This window comes from Thamnophis sirtalis, unplaced genomic scaffold (genome assembly GCF_051295495.1).
Source record: "Thamnophis sirtalis isolate CommonGarterSnake01/CBP01778 unplaced genomic scaffold, rThaSir2_p1.2 scaffold_5, whole genome shotgun sequence".
Taxonomy (NCBI): Eukaryota; Metazoa; Chordata; class Lepidosauria; order Squamata; family Natricidae; genus Thamnophis; species Thamnophis sirtalis.
The window spans coordinates 18,373,229-18,393,848 of record NW_028261385.1 but is presented as its reverse complement, the minus strand read 5'-3'; the positions used below and the strand labels follow the sequence as shown (position 1 = coordinate 18,393,848).

General features: G+C 41.8%; 1 protein-coding gene across 2 annotated transcripts in view; it reads right to left on the bottom strand.

Annotated features, from left to right (window-relative positions):
• Positions 1–20,620, bottom strand: part of ZNF532 (zinc finger protein 532) — a 76,169-nt gene that overhangs the window by 33,248 nt on the left and 22,301 nt on the right. For both annotated transcript variants that reach the window (XM_087715368.1, XM_087715369.1), the window contains exon 2: positions 13,063–15,429. In XM_087715368.1, the coding sequence (XP_087571494.1) occupies positions 13,063–15,402 (2,340 nt within the window). In that variant the 5' untranslated portion in view covers positions 15,403–15,429. The remainder of the gene's footprint in view (positions 1–13,062; positions 15,430–20,620) is intronic.

Sequence of the window (20,620 nt, the reverse complement as noted above, 5' to 3'; positions counted from 1 at the left end):
TTGAATGTACTACAGTCTAGATATGATACAGACCATCCCGATCATTTTATTTATTTTTTGATAAATAAACTGTGCGTACTTGAACTACTTTAGGCATCTGGCATGGCTGCTTTTATTTTACATTTTTCCGCAGGAATAATATAAGATGTGTGGAGTAAACTAGTCCATCGCAAGGGATTGTAGCTCACAAACGCTTGTGCTTTTTAATAAAATTTATTGAAAAGGAGCTCTCTGATTTTTGGCCATCACAGAGAGGCGCAGAGTAGACCTTCCTCTGTGATTATTTAAATCAGTATTCTCAACATGCTGCTGCATCTTCTCTCAAGGCTCAAATAATCTTATTTCGATAGAAGATAATATATGTAGCTCAGGATTGAGCTGTGGAATCTTTGGTGCTCTGACCTTGATAGTTTGTTTGCAGATGTTTCATTATGCAATTAGATAACATCATTAGTGGTTGTGTGCGAGGGGGGTTTGCTCCCTATTTATATAAAGTATCTGCCCTGCCGGTGTTGGTGGGGTGTGGTTTTTCTCCTCGGTACCGTTGATTATAGAATTGTTTTCTGCTTGACTGTCTGGTGTTACCCTGCTTATCTGGCTGTTGGTTCCTGGAATGGATGTGTTCTAGTCTCTCCCTCCCCCCCCCTCTTTCTTAGCTTTTTTTTAATTGTCTCATTTGAATGGTGTGTAAAAAAACCAAGGGGAAAAGCACACACACCCTTGCAGGTCAAACAACCATTATAAAAATGGAGCAAACACTCACTACCACCGATGCAGAGGTGGTATTCTACCGATTCGGCCCGGATCTCCCGAAATGATAGCAGAAATAGCGGGAGGCTCCGCCCACCCGCACCCGATTCTATGGCATCTCATTTAGGCTCTTTTTTCACCAAAAGCGCATGCATGGAAGGATCTGGTTGGCGTGAAGGTGGTACGTGTGAGCATGATGACATTTGTGAACTGGTAGGGAAGGTAAGTGTACACCACTCCTGCACTGATTATATTACTTAGTCAGGTAATTAAACATTGCAAGCAAACATCCAAGCTCAGAAAGCACCAAGGACTCAACAGTCTGATTCCCATCTTGTCAGAAATAAAAAACAAAAACAACTCAATTTTCCCAAGACAGAGTTATATCCTTCTAAGTTGGTTTAGATGGAACTTATCATGATGGCATTGATTTCAAGCACTCTGCTTCCTTCTCAAAAACCGAGATCATGTTCAGTCCAATGAAAAATACTGCATAACAATTAAATCTTCCAATAAAATATCCAGAGAGGAAATTTGCCGCAAACTGACGATAATTCTATGCTCCTATTAGAGATCAACAATCCAGTTTCAAAGGCATACCAGTGACTAATTACAATACTATTGGAAGAAAACCCACAATTGAGGAGGTCAACACAAAGAAAACTCTAGGCCAGTGTTGGTGAACCATTTCGGCAACGAGTGCCGAAACAGGAGCGTCGGAAACCGAAAGAGCAGCTTTCTGGTGGGCATGTACGGGAGTGCCGGAAACCGGAAGAACAGTTTCCCGACTTGCATGCACATGCCGGGAAGTTGAGCTTCCAGTTTCCAGCGTGCGCATGTGTGCCAGTCACCTGGTTTTTGACACGCATGCACATGTGAAGACCACCTGGCCGGTGTGCATATGTGTGCTGGAACCCGGAAGAGCAACGGGCAACGGCTGGCGGGCCCAGAGAGATGACTCTCCGTGCCACTTGCAGCACATGTGCTATAGGTTCACCATCATGGCCCTAAGCTATGGGTCCTAACAGAATAACACAGTCAAAAGGGATCTTTGAGGTCTTCTAGTCCACCCCCATAGATGGAAATCACATCAATATTTCATTACAACCAGAGGAAAACCAGGATTGATGAAAATGTAGAGGCTACTGATGATTTAATGACAAAACAAGATGCATACCCTGCCTTCTTCAACTTGCTTCTATGGCTAGGGGTGAAGCAGAACAAAATTCTCAGTCAAATGAGATACAACATACAAGAAGCCTATTTTATTTTTTTTTGTTCTTGTACCGGTATAGCTGTCGTTATTTTATCCATTTAAAATGTTTCTGGGTCATTTTTTTAGAACAGTCCCCAACTGATGTACCAATCCAACTGATAAAAATGACTTACAGATATGTCTGTTAGGTTCCCCCCCCCCTCCAAAAAACAAATATTAATGACATGATGCTATGTCATTTATAAAAGAAAGAATGGTGCGGATCTAGTACAGAGAGTCCATCTCTGGATTGCACTACACGGGACCAGATGGGACAATCTTGCCCAGAAGGAGAGCATAAAATAGCTAACAGATGGGGGTCTCTGGGCAATAATAAAAAGTACCCAGAACAGCAATGTTAGTTTACAGATAATGTGTGTCTGTATTTCAAAAGAGGTTCTTTCTGTTTGGATTTGCCATCGTTACTCAATGCACATTCTCCTAATTTCCCATTCATTTCCCATCTTAGACCAGAACTGTTAATGTACCTTAGCTACCTACCTAGTTGGCTTCTGGGACAACATTTACTAACAGTGAAAAGGCATTTGGTAGTTTCTGACTTGAACTTTTTTTTAACCAAACCAAAAAGAGTTTGTACAACTTTTCCAGCTGGGCGAAACACCTGATGCAGCAATTTCTGTAGAGGAGCGAGGGAAGGAAGGAAGGGAATAAAAAGGAGAAGATGAAGGCTGGAGTATCACAATGCTAGCCTTCCATCCTTTTAACATGGATTCAATGTCAATGCACACAAAAAGGCGCATCACGAAGTTCCACATCATCTTTGTCTTCTTTCTGAAGACACGCAAAATTTTCGGGGAAGAAAAAAGGATTGTCGTCTCCTATCCTTCTTAACCAATCAACTTTCCAGACTTAAGTGTTTTATTTAGGAAGGTCTAGCAACAAAAAGGAGAATGAATATTACCCAGGCTGTCTTTATGAGAGATAGGCACTCGTCAATATCCCAGGTATAGTTGCTTAACGGCTAGGTTGGCAAATAAAAACTTTCACTGAACTAACGTGGACTAATAACATGTGAACATCAAAACCCAGAGAGCCAGGAAAGTTAATTTCAATCCAAAACAGCCCTGGGTTTGATTGGGGTCAGTCATGTTGTCCAAGCCATAACCAAATGAGTTTTAAAATCCCAACTAAATCACTCTAAGAAAGAAGGAGAGTCCTTTAAAAAAGTTTCACTACACAACTCGCTGGCAAAGTCCTGGCAACCACAAAATTCTTTGTTGTAACACCAAACCTGGTGCCACTGTCCATGCTTAGGCAATGGGGAGCTAATGACAGCATGGAGTTTGTCTGCTTTCTCAGGGAAGGTCTTAGGACAGTGTTGGCGAATCTTTTCGGCACCGAGTGAGCACTGGAAACGGGAAGAGCAGCTCCCTGGTGTGCATGTGCGGGAGTGCTGGAAACCGGAAGAGCAGTTCCCCGGTGCGTATGCATGCCGGGAAGCTGACCTTCCAGTTTCTGGCATGTGCACCAGTTACCTGGTCTTCTGGTTTCTGGCACGCATGCATGCACGAAGACCAGCTGGCCAGCGTGCATGTGCACGGCAGAACCTGGAAGAGCAACATGCAACGGCTGGTGGGCCCAGAGAGATGGCTCTGCGTGCCACTTCTGGCACACGAGCCATAGATTCACCATCATGGCCTTAGGAGATACTAGGTGCCTTCTGGACAGAGCAGAGACATATTTATCAAAACATTCATCCAGCCCATGGCTAAATGCTACCAGAAACGGTAATTAAGTAGCTCTGACTCAGGTAGTGGCTGACTGCATGAAATGTACTGTGCAAAAGAGGCCACTCTTCACATAGCAATCCAGAAGAGGATAGCGGATGTCATCCATCTCTCTCTCTTGCACCCATCACTGCCTCTTTCTTCAGAAGAGGACAGCAAGACCCAACAACAGGAGGCTAAAACCTTAAATCCATACTACCTGATCACTCTGTAAGATAGCAGGAACAATGGCAATGGTTACAAATAACTGCTACACAGGGAAGGCGGCCATCCTTGATTTGTTCTACTGCGTTCACTGCATGATGACCTCAGGGGTGAAATACTTTGAAGTCTGCTACTGGTTCACTTCACACACATGCGCATCACATGCACTAAGAAGCCTTTTCTGAGTCTGCCAAGGTAAATAGAATAGTGAGGGGGGGGGAACAGCTGTGGCACACGATTTAGATTCGCTAGAAAGCAGGATTTCCTACTTTCTATCGAATCTAAATCGCACAGCACAACTGGTTGTCCCACAGCTGATAATAGGAACTACCGATACGCCTGAACCGGTAGCATTTTTTAACTACTGGTTCAGGTAAACCAGTAGCATTTCATTCCTGGAAGACCACCATTTTTGACATAACTTGGGAACAGGTCCTTGATCCATTAGGGATGGTCCTTCCTAAAAAAAAAAAAATTCCCAGATTGTTATGCCACTGGGGGCTCCTATCTCGTCTGGTTGTTCCCTAGGCAATATCTCTTCCCCTCATTCCTGAAGGCGATACGCACATTTACATTACTTTCACCTTTAGACACATCATCCTCTCCCAAATCCCCAGGAGAAATAGGTTGTGGGATGTGAGAACATAACATAGCTGTTATCACTTCTGTCTTCTCCTGGCAACTCCCAAACAAGCACACCAGGTGTCCTGTAAAGCATCTGCCTGAATTGAGATGACAGGTGTCCCTCCTGCGGGAATCTGCATTTCTCCACCTCTCCTGTTTTGTATCCTGATCTGGGTTGCTTTCATTAGTTACTGGAAAGGGACCAATGCATTTTGAGTCTAATTTCTTGGAAGGTCTCCCAGAATTTAAACATTTTGAAGAAAGGCATATTAAATCTCCTTCAGCAATTCTAGTCTTCTTATGTCTATGTGCAACTGCTGCTTTTTTGAATGTATCTTTGTCAGTTTGACCTGCTTTTCTTGGGCTTCTTGCTTCTCCTAGAAGAAATCTGTGCTGTGAGGAACATCACTTTCTTGCCTGGATGTTGGTAAAACAAAACAGGTAGAATTCATGTGTTGCCTGGAATGAAGACACACCAATAGAGGAGTATGCAGCATTATTGTATGCAGTCCGGTTGTCTTGCTGGTAAGAAATGTCACATTTTAAATATTGCTCCAATATTTGGAGCTGGTTAATCTTTTTAAGATTTCTCTGTTGAAAGCCAGAAGATGGGCAGATGAAAAATGAATTTTAATATTTAACAATTGCAAGAGGGTCTTCCAAAATTTGGAAGTAAATTGACCTCAGGTTAGTTATGACATGATTGACTAATCCTCTGTATCTAAAGATGTTTTAAAAAACTGAGGTATTTTTGGGGCCATTGGGAGACCTTTTGCAAGGAATGAAATGGGCCAATTTGGCAAACAAACCCACTATGATAAGTAAGGTAATATAATTCCGCATCAGAGGAAGATCAAGGAAGAAATCTAGAAACACAAGTTTCCTTGGTGTGTTTAGCAGTTGAAAACAATCTTGCTGACTTACCAAGGATTGGCTTTGCTCTTTAACATACATGACAAAAGGAAACCTAATCCCTTCTATCTCCATGGATGCGGGACCAACAAAATTCTCTGAGGGCTCTTTATTGGGTTTTGAATATCCCCATGTCCTGCTGTTTGTTGTTGTGGTACATGTACGTCCTCCCTTGGCGGAAGAGGCATACAGTATAGAAATGTCCATTGTGTAATACTTGCCCTTTGTTATGATCCGGTGGCAGCCTATGGAGATGGCAGCAGAGTCGGACAGTGAGGAGGTTGGGGAGGAACATGGACCAGTCTTGGAGTCTGGGGAAGGCTCAGACGAGGGCTCTGCGTCAGAGGCAGAGAAGGGGCCTGACCCATCTGGGAGTTATGTGCTCCCTCCGGAGCCCCCAGTCAGACATCAGCGACACAGAGGAAAAGGGGGAACCTGTTCTCAGTGTACGCATGCTTAAAGCTGCCAGAAGGCAAGAACAGTTAAGACAAAAGGGAGATTATTGGCCCCTCCCATAAGACATAAAGGGGGAGCAAAGGCACGTGAGCCTTTGCAAGAAGCAACTTTGTTCGTTCTGGTCGGTTTCAATTCTGAAGCTCCATTTTGACTCTGTGCTCCATGTGGCCGTGCAAAGCTAATTGGCAATTAGGTCTTTGGCAGAGTTCCAAGGGAGAAAAAGGTGGGTGTTTATCAGCCTTATCCCGAAAGACTTTGGCAGACTTCTGTCGGACTCTTTACAAACTATTTGTGACTCATTATGGGCTGTGAATGAACATAATTCACAGCCCTTGAAATAAGAAGAGGATTTTTTGGACTAAGCATGTGCTTTTTACTGTCTCAGGAAGCTTAGTTTAGAACACCCTTTTGCCATTGTGAGAAAGTGAAACAGTACCTTGCTGGGCTTCCTTGAGTTCATTTACATGGGCTCTGGAGTATGCATCCTGCTTCTGCTGTACCTTAATTCACTCAGAGAGCAACAACTTGCCTTACTGCTCCCAGCCTTTTGTGTTGATCTGCCTTAGGGTGAAACTCAACATTGTTTGGTTGCAGGATTGTTGCTGGTGTGTGTGTGTGTGTGCGTGTGAGAGAGAGAGAGAGGGAGGGAGGGAGGGAGGGAGGGAGAGGGAGATCTCCTGACTTGTGTGAGAGAGGATCTGGAAGCTTGTTGTGGGAACTTGGGACACACGAGCTGTAAATGTCAAATTGAGAGAAAGCTTCAAGGAGTAGAGCTGGTGAAGTTTCCCTGAGATGCTGTCTGGGATCAAGCTGGGCATTTGCTGGCCTCGTGCTCCATTGCTCTACAAGTTCTGCATCTTATTGTTGTGGCTGGCATTTTACTGGGCACGATCTGGCTAAGTGTCCAAGTGTCTCACTGTAAAAATATAGTCCTTGATCTTTTCTTCTTTCCTTCTCTCCCAACCACAGGATTATCTTAGTTGGCCCAATTTGCCTGGGCTTTTCACGTTGTATTCTGATATCATTGGGAGGAATGACCCAATGGGGGAAGATAGGCAGTAGGTTCATTTCTCCTTCCTGTTTCTCCTCTGCCTCAACTCCTTCAGTTGGGCACCTATAATTATACCACATTGACAGAGCTCTTCCAGGATATTTGTGGTGCTTTACCTCACCAGTTTCATCTCTCAGGTCATCAGTCAGCCCTTCTCTGAACTGATCGTCAGGGCTAAGTCATTCCACCCTACATCATCAACAAATAAATTAAAATCTGAAATATATTTTCTTACTCTTTGTCTCAATAAACAGTATTGTCCACTTGGTTGCTGCTTCCTTCAGCAAGCTCAACACGAAAGTTATTTTGGTGTGATCAGCGGGAAATTCCACTGATCTGCCTGACAATAACATCTCACACCAGAAGGCAAAATATGGACTTGATCCTGGTCCTCGCCAAGATTCTCCGGCACTGTTGTGATGCTGTGGGTCAAGGCAAATTGTTCTCCAGTTGCTGTGTTAGTTATCATGGCATTCCATAAGGTAGTCATCTGTACATCTATTTGCTGTTGGTGTTTAACAACATGGCTGCCAGACACTCAGCGGTTAGAAGAGTTCCTTGAGGATTGGACGCCATTCTTGAAATTCCTCTCTTGGGAAAAGAGTAGATTTGCAAGATTGAGTCAGCCCTCATAGCTAAACCAAACAGGAAACAGGACAAAATGAACTGATTCTATTTTATTGTGAGGCTACATTAGCAGACTCTTGCAAGTCTGAATCTACAAACTTCCCGATGACGCCATTTTCAACAGCTTGTTTCATTGGGGGGGCGGGGTGTTCCCCTAATTTTCTTTCTCTGAGCAATAAAGCCCTTGGGGGCTCCTGCTTCTCTTTGTCTACCTGTTTTCTAGACAGCATCTCTTCCCTGTTTCCCAATGCCAGACATTCCATTACATCTACTGAGACAAAAAGAAATCAAAAGTACTAAAACAAAATTCAATGACTTTGAGAGCAATGAATGTTTATTGCAACACTTATCTCTATTTATAATTATTCCATAAAAACATTCCATAAAATATGCAGATTTAATAATCCTAACAATCCCCCCCCCCCCAAAAAAAAGGATTGTAGCCTTTTGCAATCTGATAATTTACAGAGGATGGATTTCAGCCTTCTGACTTCCTAAGGATGACCAAATGGGGATCTTGATTTATGGAATAAACAGAATGAACTGAATATTCTAATTGTAACTAATGAGAATTTTGTGAAATATGGATTTCTCATTTAGCAGCATCATAATTAGCCAGCATACCAGGTCCATGTACATTAACAAAATTAATCATACAATCTATTCCACTAACTAAAACACACACATGCCAATAAGTCTTATTTAATTATTGGGAATTATAGCTATATCAGTCTCCTCTGAATTATTGGAAACATGTAATCCTTTGAGGGATTAAGTATTATATTGTTATAATCTCTGGTATGTTACTGTTCTGCTTGTTTTAAGGCAGAGAAATGCAAACAAGGATCTGGTAATGTACTGAAGATATTTATATCCCACAATTTAAAATGAATCTTCTTTTAATCTAAATTGCCTTAGAAACTTATTTTTAATTGTAAAAGTACAATATTAAGAAGATGGAGAATGCAAGCAAGGTTGCCCATAGGTGACCTTCCAAAATAAAATTAAATAAAAGCTTTCATGTGCAATCAGTAGCATTTCAGATTTGTCCAGAGACAAAAGTTTACAATTCTGGCACCATCACTAAAATGACTCTGTCACGGCATTCTTCCCATTCCAATGATATTAGCAGTGATCTGAAAGCAGTTTCAAATGTCAATAATGAAATTCAAGAGCTTTGTATGCCCCATAGTAGTCCTTAAGATAATTGTTAAAATCTTGAATGGCATGGGGCCAATTATTATAAGCATTAGTGCTTGGAAATTAAATACCATATTTTTCGGAGTATAAGAAAACACCAAGGTTTTGAAAAGGCAAATTAAAAAAAAAGCAGGTAGATAGATAGAGGGAGAGAGAGGGAGAGAAAGAGAGAGAAATACAGTAGATAGGTAGGGAGAGGGAGTAGTTAGGTAGGTAGGTAGATAAAGGGATAGAGAGAGAAATAGAGATAGAGCGATAGAGAAATACAGTAGGTAGGTAGGGAGAGAGTGAGTGTAGGTAGGTAGCAGTGGTGGGTTCCGGATCCCGTTCCAACTGGTACGGTTGGAATGGGCCCGGCGTCACCTATATGGACATGCGTGATGCGCGCATGCGTCGTATCTGCCTGCGATGCCTTTGCAAGCTTCCGCAATGCTCCAGCTGCTCGGCAGAGCGTTGTGCAGGTGCGCAACGTGTGGAAGCGCCAAAGGCTTAAAGGACAGGTAAGGAGCTTGGGCAGGCGGGTGGGCCCTCCGGAGCACCGTACCGATACACGGTCCTCTGGGCAGGCTACAGTACGCCCGTACCAGGGTGTACCGCCTGCAACCCACCACTGCTTGGGGTCACCGGAACGGAACGGTACCCAGTGCTCCGGGCAGGCTCCAGTATGCCCATACCGGTGCGTACCGCCTGCAACCCACCACTGGTAGGTAGGTAGATAGAGGGATAGAGAAAGAGAAATAGAAAGAGATAGAGAGAAATACAGCCGATAGGTAGGGGGAGAGAGAGAGAGAGAGTAGGTAGGTTGGTAAGTAGCGGGATAGAGAGAAAGAGAAGTAGAGACAGAGAGAAATACAGTAGATAGGTGGGGAAGAGGGAGATAGAGTAGGTAGGTACATAGGTAGATAGAGGGGGAGAGAGAGAGAGAGAAATACAGTAGGTAGGTAGGGAACACTTGATCAATGCAATTCTCATCAATCAGTATTGTTCAAAATTAAAATGGCACTGAAAAAAGCGAGTAATATTGTTTTTCACAATTATGACCACTGCAACATCCTCATGATCATGTGATCAAAATTCAGATCACATGGCAATTGATTCATATTTATGACAGTTGCCACGTCCTGAGGTCGATGGTGAATTCTGGATCCTGTTCCAACCGGTACGGTTGGAATGGGCCCAGCGGCACACGCGCATGCGCGTTGTACCTGTCTGTGACGCTTCCGTGATGTTCCAGCTGCTCGTTTGAGAGTCACGCAGGCGCTGTATGCGCCATGCGCATAAGCGCCAAAGGCTTAAAGGACAGGTAAGTAGCTGGGGCAGGCAGGTGGGCCCTCTGGAGCACCGTACCGGTACACGGTCCTCTGGGCAGGCTTCAGTACGCCCGTACCAGGGTGTACCGCCTGCAACCCACCACTGCTTGGGGTCACATGTGATCAGCTTTTGAGATCTTCTGGTAAGCAAAGTCAATGAGAAAACCAGATTCACTTAAGAAAGCATGTTACTAACTTAACAACTGCAGTAATTCATTTATCAACTGGGCAAGAAGGGTTGTAAAATGGGAGAAAAATTCACTTAACAAATGTCTTGCTTAACAACAGAAAAGTTGGGGTCATAACTGAGATCATACGTCAAGGACTACCTGTATAAATGTTTTAAATAAATAAATATGAAACCAAGGGCTGCTAGGGAAAAATTGCAGGAACGCTTATTTTAAATGGAATTGTTCTTATTCCTCCACATCTATCACAAGCTGAAATAAAAACTATTCAGACTGAGAACCTATATTTGTTCTTTTTCTTCCCCAGAAGAAACATAAATGGCTCTGAGGCATACAAGAGGCCTTGGATAGTTTTTCTGCATACAATGTACAACCATTTACAGTATTTTCTCTTTTTAAAGCCTGTGCCACATTTTTTACTTGGACAGTCAATTGCCAAAGAAGGCTTAAAGAAATGAAGTAAAGATAGATAGCTGGGCTTTTGTTGTCAGTAAGTAGGAAAATGTCAATTATTTGGAAGAATATATATTAACATTTGGGGTGTTTCGTTTGTATTGTTGCCACCACTGTAAATCCTTAATGCAAAATCCATTTTGGTAGAGGATATAGAGTTATTCCATCTATCCCATTAAAACCCATTTAGTATAGAAGATGTTGAGCCAAGCACAAAATCTGCCATGTAAAAGGAAACAATGACTATTAATTGCCAACTTCACACACACACACACACACACACACACACACACACACACACACACACAGTGAGAGGCCTATATATCACAGCAGACATATTGTTATATGGATTTCATGCAAAAATATTGCTAAAAAGACTAAAGGCCAGAATAAGGAAAATATATAGAAAAAGCTTAACTGAGATTTTTTTTTTAAAGGAAATGGTTACATCAGTTGATTGATGAACTGGAAAGTTCCCATAAATAAGGTTGCATTATGCAAATTGGGTAAATAGCAAAATTTGCTTAACATTAATTCAAGCACTTATAAAAAGAGAAAATGTGTTAAGTAACTCTTGATTGTCAAAACCAAATGTCACATGAAAAAAACCCTTTAAACCTCAGCAAAGAATGAACTATCTTTTGCTGCCACTTTGCTTTTCATTCCCTCATATTTATCCATGTTGAAAATGTCCAACATGGCATATTCAGTAATGATGCCAACAAAACCTCTAACACAGCTATTTCTCAAACAGCTTCTTTCTATTGTGTGTTTTAAGATTTATAGGAATTGTTGCCTTCTGCACTTTTATTTTTAGTTATATATTCCCTTTGTTATTTTTATAAATAACACAAGGTGGTAAACATATCTATTACTCCATTTTCTTCCTGTTTTCTCAATAACCACAACCCAGTGGAGGTAGGTTGGGCTGAAGGAGAGTGACTGGCTCAAAGTCATTGAACTGGTTTTCATGCCTAAACTGGGACTATAATTCACAGTCTCCTGGTGATTGGCCTAAAGCAGTGATGGTGAATCTTTTCAGCACCAAGTGCTGAAAAGGGAGCCCGCATGCGCACTCGTCTGGGATGTGACCCGGAAGAGGCGCATGTGCGCCAGCCAGGGGGCATGCGCACACCAGAAAATGCACTTCCAGTTTCCAGTGAGTGCATGTGCACCAGTCAGCTAGACTTGTTTACTGGTGTGCATGCGTGCGTGACGACCAACTGGCTGGCGCGCATTCTCATGTTGAAAAACAGAAGACCAGCTCTTCCACTTTCTGGCATTGCTTCAGCATGAAGGCCAGCCAATCATCACGCATGCATGCGTGCCAGAAACCAGGAAAATGAATGGGCGACAGCGCATCTACCAGTCGACATGGCTCTGCGTGCCACTTCGGGCACAGGTGCCATAGGTTTACCATCACAGGCCTAAAGTAACCAAGGTGGCTTTCATGCCTAAGAAGAGAGTAGAATTCACTGCTTTCCATTTTCTAGGTTGGTGCCTTAACCACTAGACCACACATTTTTTTACCTGATAATCTACAATCATCATGCTGGAGAACGCTATATGTAAACCGATAATCATGTAATGGGGCCTGACCTGTAATTTACATAATGCTTATTCCTACCATTGTTAACCTTTTTTTTAAAAAAAAAAAGTTGCTTGGAGCCACAAGAACAATCTGTAGAAAGGCAGAAAAGGGTGTGGAGAGAAAGGTAGCATCTTTTTTCTAATTTACTCCATTTCCAGATCCCAACAAAACTCACAGAGACAAGGAAAATGAGCTAGTTCCATAGCTATGGGTTTAGTCTATAACCTTCATTAGCAGATTCTGCACTAACCCTGCAGAAATGTTTTACTGCAGTGTTTCCCAACTGGGTCTCTTTAAGATGTGTGGACTTAACTCCCAGAATTCTGGGAGCTGAAGTCCTCAGTTCTTAAAGTGGCTAGAGTTAAGAAACACCGTTTTACTGTTTTACAGTTGACTTTACCTTTTGTTTTCTGGGCTATGATAACTCAGTTCTGACTTTTCAGCATCGATCTAAAGAGATAACTATATCCTTATATTCTAATTGAATAAAGGACTAAGTAGGAATTCCAAGCCACTTTTGTCCTTCCAAAGCAGTAACCAATTTCCAAACAATTCCTCCCAATTTAAAACCACCCTTCCACTGCTCTGCTATAAAGATAGTTTACGCTTATAAGAAAGCTAGGAAAAAGCCCCCATCCAAAGGTTTTTTTGCACACGGCAAAAATACTGGAATGTAAACATAAGATACTGTACTTGTCCACTTGAGTCTGCAGCCTGCTGGAAGTGGGTGGCTAAAGACGTTTCATCTTGGAAAACTTCATTACATTCCAAACACTTCAGACTATGCCTGCACAACTTCGAAGAGTCTTCATCTAGAGGCATGGCGGGCGGAACAGGCGTACTTGAAGGAGCCGATATGACTGTCCCTGTTATGCTGGACTGGATCTTGGTTATGGTGTGGGTGCCCACTCCGGTCGGATTCTGAAGAATGGACGACGTAACAGAACTATTGCTTGTGGGAGAAGCTATCATCTGATCGGCAGGAACCGGCTTCAGAATCAAATGGGAACACTGCATCACCACCCCTTTCTCTTTGTGACCCCGTGCATGAGAAAGGAGGCTGCATTTGTTATAGAAAACCAGGTTTTTTGTGCAGTGGTTACAGGTGACTTCAATCCGCACGCTCCTCCGGTCGTAGTGCTGGGCCAGGCTTTTTTCAAGGGCGAAGGAGTCGCCGCATTCCAAACACTTGTAACCGCGTGTGGGTAAAGCGATGCCCGCATTTATAGGAGGGCTAAGGTTTGGGATATAAACCGGGACGGGGTTAACACTGCTGAGCACCTTGTTGAAAGCTTCAACGACAGAGCTCTGGAGAGAGGACACCACCTGAACCCGAGACACTTTTTTCGAAGGCTGAGACGCTGCTGCGGAAATTATTGCCTGCTTGATCTGTTGCTGAGGTTTCGTGAGCACTTGGCGGAGTTCGGAGGTGGCCTGAGCACTTTGAGGCAGTAGGTTAAGGTTGGCAAGATGGACCGTCTTTGGCACAAGTTTTGCGCTGGCAAGGCTTGAGGCGGGCACCACAACTGTTTGCTGCTGTATAGCGTTGGCGGCTTTGATGATGGCGCTGCTGGCGCTTTGCACCGAAGCAGCGGATATGACGGTGGCTTTCACCGTGGTGTTGTTTGCGAGTTTCAGATTGATCACCTGTGACCCTGCCGTCTTGACAGCCGAAACGGGAAGGAAAGCAGTTGCCACAGGCTTAATGGTGACTTGTTTGGGAGTGAGCTCCGCAGAAGCCACCGCGTTGGTGACCACTGTTGATTGGAGAGGTGCCCTGGGGGGAGAAGAAAGAACTGCAGCAGAAGTCGGGGAAGATAGCAACGACGTCACAGAAGCCACCATGGAAGCTGCTTGCTCTGGTTTCCTACTGCTGTCCAAATCAACTTCGGGCAACACACGCGTGACCGTTCTCTTGATCTCCCCCGAGGACGTCTTGATGGTTTTGATGCGCACTTTGGGGATAGCTGGCGTCGAGCCTGCAGGCGATGGTGGGGAACCTTTGCTGCTGTTTTCACTTGATATACTCCTGGGACTGTCGGGTTGTTTGACAGGGGGCTTTTTTGCACAGTCAATGAGACTCTGAGACTCGGGGGATTTGTCCACAGCGCGGGGGCTTTCACTGGTATCTTTCTGCAAGGGAGAGGATCCCCTTGAATTGGATTGTGGGTCTTTGCCAGTGTCCGTGGCTGCTTTTTTAGCACTAAGAGCTGCAATTGCGGCAATACAGGAAGAGAGTTTTGCTGAGGATTTTGCTTTAGCCTGGGAAAGACTGGTAAGGGTTGAGTCTCCTTTCTCCGTATTTATTTTCCCATCGACTGCTCTGTTTTCCAGGACCTTCTCGGAGTTTTCTTTAAGCAGCTTGTCATCTATCTTCCTAGCTTTAAAGGGTTCATAGTGACCTAAAGGCGATGGGTTTGTTTCCGAGTCTCTTTTAGACACCTTGGGTTTATCAGAATTACCAGAACCTGCAACTCCGTGTTTCATCAGGTTTTCTCCTCCAAGTACTTTTAACTTCTCATAGTCCTGCTGGGAGACAGACCTTGTTAATACATTTGTTCTGAAGTTTCCACGCATGTCCTCTTTATCTGGGGGGTCGTCCACCTCGATTTTTTCATCGTCGTCAAACTCTTCAGCACTTGAGATGGGACTAAATTGGTTAAAGGCAGATTCTTTCAGTGTATTTTCCGAGACGGTGCCCTCGTCTTTGAGTGATTTGCCTTCCTCTTTATTAAAACTTTCTAGAGCGGATACCGTTAAGAAACCGTTGTGCAACCCGTTGCCTGTGGAATGGTGGTTGTCTTTCTCCGCTCCTTCAGAGGAATCAATTGTCCGCACATTTTTCACAATGACACTTACACCCACGTCAGATGAGGAGGGTGCATGGGAATCATCCTCCGGATGGACGTTCTGCTTTATATGGCTGTCATGATCCTCGTGGCCAGATTCAATAGCCGCTTTTGGGTCAACCATATCTGGTATGTCAAAGGCAGCAAGCAGATCATCGAAGTCTGGAGTCTTCATATCTCCCATGGTCACGTTAGCTTTTTAGGCGTCAATCTGCAAAACAAAACAAATTTTAGTCAGCACCTTTTGTTCTTTCAAAACGCTATCTATACGTTTCAAACAATACTCTTCTGATTTTAAAAAAAATTAAACCCATCAGTTGAAATAAAGCTTATTTTGCTATTTTTAACTGGCTATTCTTCCAGTCCTTTGTCTCTAATTTATATTGAAAATTCACAAATAGAATAGAACAGAACAGAATTCTTTATTGGTCAAGTGTGATTGGACACACAAGGAATTTGTCTTTGGTGCAAATATAGAATCGGTTATAATTTTGACTAATCATACCAGAAATATTTAATATAATACACAGAAAAAACATATCAGCACGACATCATCAAAATTATCGAAACTACTAATTTTAACTCTATTTAATGAGTTCACATTGCATTGAATGAAAAAGATAATTAGCATAGAGTATCTGAAAAAAATTACTGTGTGCATTTCACTGAAAAATTCTTCTCCATGTTCTTTACTAAGCTTAATATTTTAAAACAGTATCACAAAAGTTCCATTAAAACATTAAACTCAATCTCGGTACTCAATGTAGCTCAATTTGTTCAGCATTCTAATACAAAAAATAACTCTGTGTCCCTCACTAGGGATAGGAGACAAGAAAATACCTGTTGGAGAATCATAATTATAATGTCTGATCTGTACAGGAAAAAAAGTTTCAGAAGAAAAATTCTTAACAGAAATTAAAATAATAATTTTAAATAAGTATATTCAGGGTCCAAAGAATACCAAGGAAAGAATTACGATGTAAATACGTTCCAGTAATGGGACAAGAATTTTTTTAAAGATTTTCCTCTGTTAAATGAAGGGGGAAAGGGATTAATTTGCATGTACCTAATCCTCCTTATACGACATACAAAACAGGAAATTATTATGTTTAAATATGGATGCATTCAAATTATACCAACATGTCCACAATGAAAAAAAAAACCCACAATTTTTCATGCTGATGACTTAAAAATAAAATGTAGCTAGCTAGCTAATCAAATAAGAAGCTTATATGGAATAACTTAATACATGTAAAAAAAGCATCATGCATCCTGTTCTAATTTAATTTTAGGATAATACAGCCAATTTCAAAAGTCAATCTTAGTAGTGGGCAGCAATGTGTTAAGTAAAAAGGAAAAGATTTCCTTGTCCAGTCATGTCCGACTCTGGGGCGCAGTGTTCATCTCTATTTTTTGGGCCAAGGGAGGCATACTTGTCCAAAGACGATTTCTGTGGTTATACACCAAAGGCACACGGAATGCTCTCACCTTCCCACCAAGGTGGTACCTATTAATTAACTATTAATCTACTCACGCTTGTGTGCTTTTGAACAGCTAGGTATTAAGTAGGGACATGTAAAATATCATGCAATGTTCCAATCCTAGAATGAACTATTCCAACCAGGGAATGAACCAATCTGAGTGTTCCACGAAGGTGCTGACCCATGGATTGGTTGATTTTGAGATCTGACCAGGGGTGGGTTCCGGCAGGCACTACTGCCGGTTCCCTGATGTGTGTGCTGCGTGTGCTTGATGTGCGCTATGCGCGCTGCAATTAAAATTGAACTGAAAAACAAGATGGCGCCGCCGCCCAGGAAACTGGTTTGGGGGCGTAGCAGGCCCGGGTTGCTGCCGGTTCCAGCGACCCAGGCCGCCAAACCACTACCAATTTGCCTGAACTGGTCCGAACCGGTAGGAACCCACCACTGGATCTGATCCCTTTTGCAATATAGATAATCCTCAACATATGACTATGACTGGGACCAGAATTTTAATTGCTAAGGAAGGCAATTGTTAAGTGAGTCATGCCTCACTGTTAAGCGAATCATTGCAGCTGTTAAGTGAATCTGGGTCCCCTCCCCCCGACTCTGCTTGTTGGAAGCTGGCTTGGAAGGTTGGAAATGATGATCAAATAAAAGTAAGTAACTTTTTTCAGTGTCCTTGTTAACTTTGAATGGTTGGTAAACAATTGGTTGTAAATTGAGCACTTCCTGCACCTGGAATACAGTAATTTATTCCAAAGTTAAAACAATTTATTTTGGGGTAAAAACATTCAACGATGGGACATTTTGTATGCCTATTGCATTTTTTAATGTGCTTTCGAACTGCTAGGTTGGCAGAAGCTGGGACAAGTAACAGGAGCTCACTCCGTTATGCGGTGCTAGGGATTCGAACTGCCGACCTTTCTGATGGACAAGCTCAGCGTCTTAGCCACTGCGTCCCTATCAAAAATAGTTTATATTTAATTTGGGAGTTCCACAGACATGATCATGCATTGTGAGTACCTCTACTTGATGATCTCTGCTGTAAACCAGAGGTAATAGATGGTGTTTGGAGATGGGAACAAATCAAGAAAAATACTGATGTCTCAAAACATCCCTTTCTAAAACATCAGGCACGTTTTAAGTTTTGTTTCTTTTTTTTAATTAAAAAAATGTGTCAAACTAACTGCAATCCATCTAAATCACAAAGGTCAGTATAATGCTAAAACAGACATATAAACAACCAGTTTATCTCCTCTCTTTCTCTTTCATCTTTATAAATCACAGCTTATATATGCTCTGAAAACACCTACTGTGGAAATCAATTTGCTAGTAAATCAGTGAAATTTTAAATTGGCTTGGCAAAATTATTTGAGCAACTTATTTAGATCTGAGGTATAAACATCTGAATATCATAGGCAAAATGAAGAGTTGGAAAATACCAGGTGACTCAAAAATCCTATTAACAGCAAATTATGAGGCTCTATGTATCCACCACTCCTTGCTTCGTCCAAATTTACCATTACAGTATCTAACAACAAAAATATTTCCTTCAATATTTTTGCCTTTTATTGGATTTGCTCTCCCCAAATTAGGTAAACTGACAAAACCAATTGGTAATCTTGAAAAACTGAAAAAGGACTCCACTTAGTTTGCACTGCTGCAATGGGTATGTAACTCGCTTCTCTCCAAATATTATTGCAAAACAGAGATTATCATAATTACATTTGTTGAAAGATGATCACAGTATAAATGCCAAAAAGATAAAATAGCCCATCAAATAAAATCCTTTTATATACCCACACGCTAGTCATTTGCATGACTGTATATTAAAGCTGTGTAGCAGTTTAGAATCAATTCCAAAAACTGTACCAATGGCTGCAAAGGGCATCCATGAGCCCGACTCATTTGAAGAATTTCAGACGCATTCTATCTTGATGAATCACTTTTTCTGAATCAAATCCAAAACACTGGACAGATAGTCCTCGTCTTACAACGGTTCGTTAAGTGACCTTTCAAAGTTGCAATGTCACTGAAAAAAGTGACTTATATTGAAAAAAAATAAAAGATTGGCTGGAGGAGATTACCACACACCAAATTGAACTAAAAACTGGAATTATTTCTGTTAGGAATTATAAAAGGAAATTATGAAATAAAATATTAGATACTTAATTCTATACATAATCATGGCAGCAAGAATTACATTCACACAAGACTGGAAAAATAATTACACATCAATAGAAGAAAATGCAATAAAAAATATTGGAATGTGCAAAGATGGATAGGCTCACGAAAGAATTAAAAGAGAAAGAAAAATCAGAATACTACTCCGTATGGGATTTATAGTATAATCGGCTAGAGGAAAGGGGGAAACAGCAGGAAAGCAAAAAAGGAAGAAAGATCAACAAATTAAAAAACAACTACAAAACTGATTTAAAAAAATGAATTTTGCCCCATTTTACAACCATTCTTGCCACATTCGTTAAGTGAATCAGTGCAGTTGTTAAGTTAGTAACAGCGTTGTTAAGTGAATCTGACTTCCCCATTCACTTTGCTTTTCAGAAGGTCACAAAAAGTGGATCACGTGACTCCGGGACACTGCAATGGTCATAAATACGAATCAGTGGCCAAGCGCCTGAATTTTGATCACATGACCATGGGGATGCTGCAGCGGTTGTAAGCGTGAAAATCATTTGTAAGTCACTTTTTTCAGTGCGATTGTAACTTTGAACGGTCACTAAGCGAACTGTTGTACATCGAGAACCATCTGTACTCAATTTCGTGACCCGTCAAAACCGCGGTAGAATAAAGCGCGCCCGACAAAAGCGTGTACGTGATGTCATCAGCAGCGCAACGAAAAAAATTAAAAATAAATTAAATTAAACTTAAAATAAAATTAAAGCAAGCCGATTCACATAAAGGTAAGGGTTAGGGTTAGGGTTAGGTTAAGGGTTAGGTTTAGGGTTACGTTAAGCGTTAGGGTTAGGGTTAGGTTCAGGGTTAGCGTTAGGTTTAGCGTTAGGTTAAGGGTTAGGTTTAGGGTTAGGTTTGGGGGGGTTAGGGTAAGGTTTTCGCTTTAAATTTAAATTTACCGCTCACAGCGCGATGTTTTCGTCGCGCTGTGATGACGTCACGTACGCGCTTTTGTTGAGCGCGCTTTATTCCACCGCGGTTTTGTGTGGAACTCTCAATTTAACAGGGAGAAGTAAATAAATGCTTTCTTTTTTTCTTTCATAAAAACAATATGGTCTGAAATGCATTGGCAATGTACAGATCTAATTCTACAATTCTTCCTCAATTATATCTTCTACAACTTGCTACGGAAAAAAACAGAAGCTTTGTCACATTGGCAAATAAGAGTTGCTTAGGCAACAGACCTTAAGCAACCTAATTTGCTTTGTAGTCCCATTCTTCCAATGTGGAAATATGCTCTGTTAACTCCAGAGCATAACTTCCAACACCTCTACTGTAGGAAACCATGAGAGATCAGTGTAGAATAGCTTCTTGTCTTGTACATTAAGCCCTACCAAACCTTTCTTACATTGTTCTTAGCTGGGACAATAGTGTTTAATTTCCTGGCCTCAGTAAAACCATTTCCATGTGAGATTTTATTGTATAATTGCTCTGCTTCCTTTATGGAATTTTTGAGAATCCAGATAATATGGTAATAACTTCGTAATCCCCCAACATTTTTGTACTATTGCACCTCTATCTTCCCCAATCATTGTTTTAAAATTGTTGATGAAGAGGGCAAGAAACAACCAGAATTGCAAACATTGGCCTGAAAATAAGCAGCTGGAATGGAGTGAGAATTGTTTTTAGAGAAACAAAATGATCCTCTAAGAATGCTCTTCTGTATAGTGTGATATTCAATTACAAACAGTGGACACCTCTGAGGGATTTTGTGTCACGTCACAAATA